Raw genomic sequence first — 6,157 nt, 5'->3', positions numbered from 1 at the left:
GGCCCCCGGGAGACCCGGGACCCCCTGGGCCCTCGGGGCCGCCGGGGCTGCGAGGGGAGCCCGGCCCGCCGGGGCCTCCGGGTCTTCCTGGGGCAGGGTCCGCGGGCGCGGTGAGCGCGGCCACCTACACCACGGTGCCGCGCGTGGCCTTCTACGCGGGCCTCAAGAACCCGCACGAGGGCTACGAGGTGCTCAAGTTCGACGACGTGGTCACCAACCTGGGCAACAGCTACGACGCGGCCAGCGGCAAGTTCACATGCAGCATCCCGGGCACCTACTTCTTCACCTACCACGTCCTGATGCGGGGCGGCGACGGCACGAGCATGTGGGCGGACCTGTGCAAGAACGGCCAGGTGGGCGACTCGAGGCTCGGGCGGGAGGGCGACGCCTGAGTGGCAGCCGCCCCTCGGGAGGTCTGCACCCTCCTCACAAGCCCGGAAATGTGCAGTCCCTTCCTAGCTAGGAGGCAGCCTCCCGGGAAAAGTTTTCTCTGCTGTCTCCGGTCTCCTAGGTCCAACTTCTCCAGGTGGTGGGTTCTGTCCCTGCCTGGGAAGCAGTATTCCCTGGTGAAGAGCAACACGGGTTGGACGCCCTCCATCCAGCTGTAGCAGTACCGACCTCACTGACTGTGGGGTCAGAAAGGGGAGGAGTCCACAGTTGTCCTGTGGTACTTGGAAGTGTGTCCCCTCCTCTCTATTCCCTGCCCATGCCTCCCCCTCCTCTGGTTTCTGCCTGTCCCTCTCTCCTTTCTCTGTTTCTTCTCCATCGCTGGCCTGCATCCCCTGTTCCTCTCTGTCCCCTCCCCCACGTTCCTGATCTCTCCCCAGGATCCAAGCTTCCTTTTCTCTGTTATCACTGTGTCTCCCACCTGTGTCTTCCTGGCTTCCCTAGTCTCTCCTCTTTGTCCTTGGTTCCTGATCAAACGGGAGGGAGGCCCTATGTCCCTGAGGCTCTTCTGCATACAGCCCACAGTTCCCATATCAGTCACCAAGAAGGGATGCAGTGTGGCCTTCACTGACAGGATCTTCCTTTCCCAAAGAAAGTTTGGGCTGTCACCAAGCTGTGGCTTTAGGCTGAGATGGAGAAGCTACCACCAGGCCACAGACCCTGTGCCATCTGGGAGATCACTCCTGGGCCCCAGAGATGAGGGGAAGGAGGCCCATGCCAAGGTGGGTGGGTGCTGGGCCTGGGGGCCTTACCTTGCTCACCTGTCCTCAGCCTTTGAGGCTGTCCTCAAAGCCCTCTATGTGCTGCAAGAGCCTGGGGACAGGGCTCTTGAGAGGGGACCACATGCTGAGAGGAAAAAGGAGGCAGCTTTATCTAGGAGCCTTTGCTTTGACAGTCACTCAGGCCATTCCCCCCCCCACTCCCCCACCCCCGAAAATGCAAGAGAAGCCTGGGTCCCATAGTCCCTCCCACATCCTCTGTGGATTCCCACTTCTCCCTCCAGATTGCCTGGGAGCCTCGTTTGTCTCCTCAGGCCTTCCACTGGCTGGTGCTGAGCTCCTGGTAAAAATCGGGTTGGGGGCTTGGTGCCAGGGATTCAGTCTGTAGGGTCCAAGCAGGGTGGACAGCAGTGTTGTAGGCAACCCCTCAATGAGTTCCTTGTGGAGGTTGGGATGGGATGACTGATGTGGGGGCTACCCTGGCTCTGTAGGGGAGAATGCAGCAAGCCCGAGTCCCTTGGTGAGTAGACAAGGCCAGCTTGGAGGACATTTGAATATGCAGGGAAAATGACAGGTTGGGCGGTGAATGGGGACCAGAGAGAGGAGCTTGCGCCTCCTGGGCCTTTGGCACTGGAACTGCCTCCGCCCCGTGCTGGCCCTGCCTGACTTGCTGCCTGCAGAATCTCCCAGCACTTCTCTGGGAATGTGGAGCAGAATCTGGATTTTGGGGGCCTATGGGGCATCTATGGGAGAGAAGAATAGGGTTGAGGCAGAGCTACAGTCCCTAGTGAGGTCGCCTTTCACCCTGAGGACTCCTAGCTCCAGTCACTAGGAAGCCTGCAGCCTGAGGAGGGGCTGATGGTACTTGCAGAAACCTATAGCCTGGGGCGTCTCCATAGCCACTGCCCAGACCCATCAAGGAGAACCTGCGTAGGGGCAGGGGGCCGTGGGGCACGCCAGGGCCTGTGGTCAGGGTGCTCCTCACTTAGAATGGCGGCTGTGGCGAGGTAAGGCTCAGCGATGGACAAGGGCTTGGGCAGAGTGGTGCTGTATGATTGGGGCTGTGTGATGTAGACTCGGGGGGTCACCTCTTGCCTAGGGGCAGGAGAGAACGTTGCTGCCCTCAGTGCCTGCCATGCCTGCCCTCCATAGTGCCTGGCACAGCACAGCACAGCAAGGGCAAAGCTGTGTCCCCTGTGGGCCAGGCCAAAACCCACACCAGTTCTCTAAGACCCCAGCATGACCAGCACCAGGGCCAGGCTGTCTGGACCCCCAAAGCCACTTCTCCTGGACACACCACAGCCTCAGTTTTCCTCTTGGCAGGCCTTGAGGAAATATTCAACAGTGACCCCATGAGATCAGCCACATGCTGCTTTCCTGCTTTTCAACAGTGACAGTCCCCAAACTCCCCTGGCTCCTGGGAGTAGCTAGACACCCTTGCTGCTTCCAGGCCAGCAGCGAGCTAGGACCCCTGGGTTCCATTCCCGATCCCCAGCATCTGAGGCTGGAAGGGCATCAATCCTCCTTGCCTCAGAGGATAATTAAGACAATTACAGCAACAATCATGGTGATGAATAAATAATAAACATAAGCAGAACAGTTCTGACGCCTGTCACATCACCAGGAGATTCCTGATGACAGATGACAGGGTTCTAATGGGTTTGGCTATTATAGAGCACACTGGTCTAATGAGTTAAGGCTAAATTAATCTGGGTAATAAAAATAATTGTTATTAGTAATTTATTAGCAAAGATAATGAAATGCATGTGTACTAATAAATACTACCAGGATTAGGGCCCAGGGAACAATACCAAAGTTGGCTGCTTGCTTTCAGCTTTTCTCCAGTAGCTCTGAGCTGCTGGGGAGGATTTAAATTTCTTCTTTTTACCATCAGGATCGCTGTTGTAAAGTGGCAGCGTGAGATGGGCCTTTGTATCCATCTTTCTAGACAGGAACCAAGCTTCTGGACAGGCAGCACCTCCTCTCCATTTACCCCAGACCCTGAAGTGCTCCGGAGTAGCTCTGTCCCAGGCCATCCCAGGCTGGGGAGTGAGCTGGGGATCGAAGGGTTGGGAGAGGGGTGGCAGATGCATGGTGAGGAGGAGAAGGGCAGTATGCAGGCACAGAGCCTGGGCCTCGGCCTCACGTAGCTCAGCTCCCGCTCCTTAGGATTGATGCTGAGTCAGCAGCCTGGCCCCATAATGGCTGCCATCCCCTGCGGGGAGTGGAGTGGCCCCTTCCCCTGACTTTCCCTGGGAGAGAGACCCAGAGGGGACTGTCTTCTGGGAAGTTGAGGAGCGAGAGGCTATGGGATGCCTCTTCCTGGCTGCCCTCTGGACCGTGGGTCTTCGGGCTCAGCTACACATCTCCTGTTAGACAAGTGTCCGGAGGAGTTCAGTAACCACCACATACCCCACAGTGGCTTGAGTTTTAGTCAGAGCCACCCAGTCCAGTCCCTCCTTTCCCTTGAGGGACCTTCCGGTTTCTGGCATGGTCACTCACTAAGGCCTGGCTGCTTGGCCTGTTGAAGAGGGCATCCTTTGTCCCCAGCTCTAGAGCACCGGTCAGTGGGCTTCCTGGGGTGGCTCTTGGGCACAAGCCCCACAGGACACCATGCTCCATGTGCAGCCCCAGATCCAGGGCTCCCGTGTCCCACTCCCAGAAGAGCAGGGCTAGGATGCCTCACGCACACTCACACTGCCCTGCAGGTTCGGGCCAGTGCCATTGCTCAGGACGCCGACCAGAACTACGACTATGCCAGCAACAGCGTGATCTTGCACCTGGATGCAGGCGATGAGGTCTTCATCAAGCTGGACGGTGGCAAAGCCCACGGTGGCAACAGCAACAAGTACAGCACCTTCTCTGGCTTCATCATCTACTCCGACTGAGCCCTGCTCCCTGCGCCAGCCTCACTCCCAGAGTGAGGGGAAGCTGAGGGCTGGAGGTACTGTCCCCTGCCGACCCACCTCCAGCAGCCTCAGCCTGGGGTAGGGAGCTCCCTGTGCCCCAGAAGCTGCCTTGCCCCAGCGCCCCAAAGCCCCCGCCCAGCTGCACCTCCTCTGACCAAAGCTATAAGAAACCTTTCCACCCCGAGGTCCAGTCTGTGCCCTGGGGAGGCAGCAGGGGTGCTGGACCTGCAGCCCTCGATAGCAGGAGAGCATGTGGGAAGCAGCCTGCCCCCACCTCTTGCAGGGGAAGTTCCAGTGTGCAGCATTGCTCTGGCCAGCACAGGCCATCTGTAAGTGGGCGCCTGGGCTCTCGTCCCTTTCTGTGACACTGATCCTAGGGGAGTCGCCCCTGTAACCCCACTCTGGGTTAGTGGTGGCGCAGAGAGGGGCAGGTTTTGCACTGAGGACTGCTTGACCTCGGTCCCAGCACTCCGCCAGGGCCCTGTCTCGTCATCAGTGGGACGTGGACTGGAGAGTGAAGGTGTAATGGACTGCTCAATAAACATGGCTCTTATTATTTATACACACTTCCGTGCTTGCGTCGTTGGATGGGGAGACTTGTCGAAGTCTGAAGGAGGCAAAGAGCTTGTGTATGTGCTCAGTCACTGAGCTCCGTGGCCACCTGGATCCAAGGCATTTGGTCTCCTTGCCACTGCAGCCATGACGTCCCAGGGGGCGCTCTGTAGCACTTTCTCATGGGTGCCACGCGGGGGAAATAGTTCATGGGACATGCTCTCCTGCCCTGTGTCGTGGATGTGGTGGTTTTGTCTATTTTATTTCTTTAAACATGCGTTTTATTTGAGGAGGAGGGGCTTGCTGTTACCCAGACTGGTCCCAAACTCCTAGACTCTGGTGACTCTCCCCAGCCAGCCTTCCCTGTGGGCTCAGAGGGGACAGGTGCAGAGAGCTCATGCACGTTGCCGAGGCCACTGAGCGAGGGGCAGGCAGGGGCAGGCGTCTGTCCCAAAGGCCGTGCTGTCCCCAGGGCGCTGTCCGTTGCAGAGTCAGGTCACCAGGACAGAACCATGACTGCCACTTCTAGTCAGCTCTGGCCCTGCAGAAGCCCTGTGCATTTAGGGGCATCTGCCCCAGGAGGAGTCCAAGGAGCAGCTCTTGGAGAACCCCTGGGCTCCCCAGGAGAGAAGATCCCATCTGGCTCCCCAGCATGGCTCAGCTGGAGGGACAGGAAGGGGTGGTCTCCTGCCTGACCAGACCCCTTGTGCAGACGCTGGTCACTGACTGTCGGGCTTGAATGACTTTCTTTATCCACCCTTTCCTCCTTGCCTTCCCCCACTGCCAGCTGTGGCCATTTAATAAAATTAGCTCAGTGCTTGTTCCTTCCCTGTGGGTCTGGAGATTGAAATCTGCGGGTCCCCACAAACCCAATAAAATCCCCGGCAGGTCTGGCTGGAACTAGAGGTTCTGTGGGCAGTGATTAGATTGGAAGCCACTCCTGGCCCTCAGCGCTGCCACGGCACCCTGTGAATTCTTTAATAGCCACACTAGCCCAAAGCTATCCAGCCCTCACCCTTGGAGGTCCCCATCCTGCCTAGGGTCCCCAGGGACTGGCCCAGGACCTCTGTGACGATGAAGTGCATGTGACTCCCTCGGTGGTGAGTGCCTGGCTGGCCGCCTGCTTTGCTTCCTGGTCACTTGACTGTTTTCGTGTCATTTTTGAGAGATGGGACTGGACTCTTATTTTGCAGACAAGGGATCACACTGGAGATGTGCGCCTCACTCCTGGTTGTGTGCAAGGTCATGGCACACCGGGGGCTGGGCTGAAGCCAATGCCCTGCTACCCTGCAGGCTGTGTGGTGTCGTGTAGTGCCAGCAACTTGTCCCAAAGGAGGCCCTTGCAGGGAAGGACCTCCCGCCTCACACGGCAGCCTCCAAGGCTGTCTGCTTTTTCCTTCGCCATGGGATACCTGGCAGCAGGGGCTGTCTCTATGATTGGGCTGGAAGCTTCCTGAAGGCAAGACTGTCTCCTCCCTCATTTGAGGGATTGATGAGTGGTTTTCACTATGCCACCTGCCCCCAGGGGTG

The 6,157-nt window shown here is 58.2% G+C and overlaps 1 protein-coding gene across 1 annotated transcript; it reads left to right on the top strand.

Annotated features, from left to right (window-relative positions):
• Positions 1–2: 2 nt before the first annotated feature.
• On the top strand, positions 3–4,600 carry C1ql1 (complement C1q like 1; the record flags this gene model as incomplete). The annotated part of the gene is made up of 2 exons (XM_004633945.2): positions 3–353; positions 3,875–4,600. Coding segments are annotated over 2 exons (531 nt in total), but the record flags the coding sequence as incomplete, so codon positions are not given.
• Positions 4,601–6,157: the final 1,557 nt, after the last annotated feature.

The sequence above is a fragment of the Octodon degus genome, unplaced genomic scaffold, assembly GCF_000260255.1.
Source record: "Octodon degus isolate 3935 unplaced genomic scaffold, OctDeg1.0 scaffold00056, whole genome shotgun sequence".
Classification (NCBI taxonomy): domain Eukaryota; kingdom Metazoa; phylum Chordata; class Mammalia; order Rodentia; family Octodontidae; genus Octodon; species Octodon degus.
This window is presented reverse-complemented; position numbering and strand designations above follow the sequence as displayed.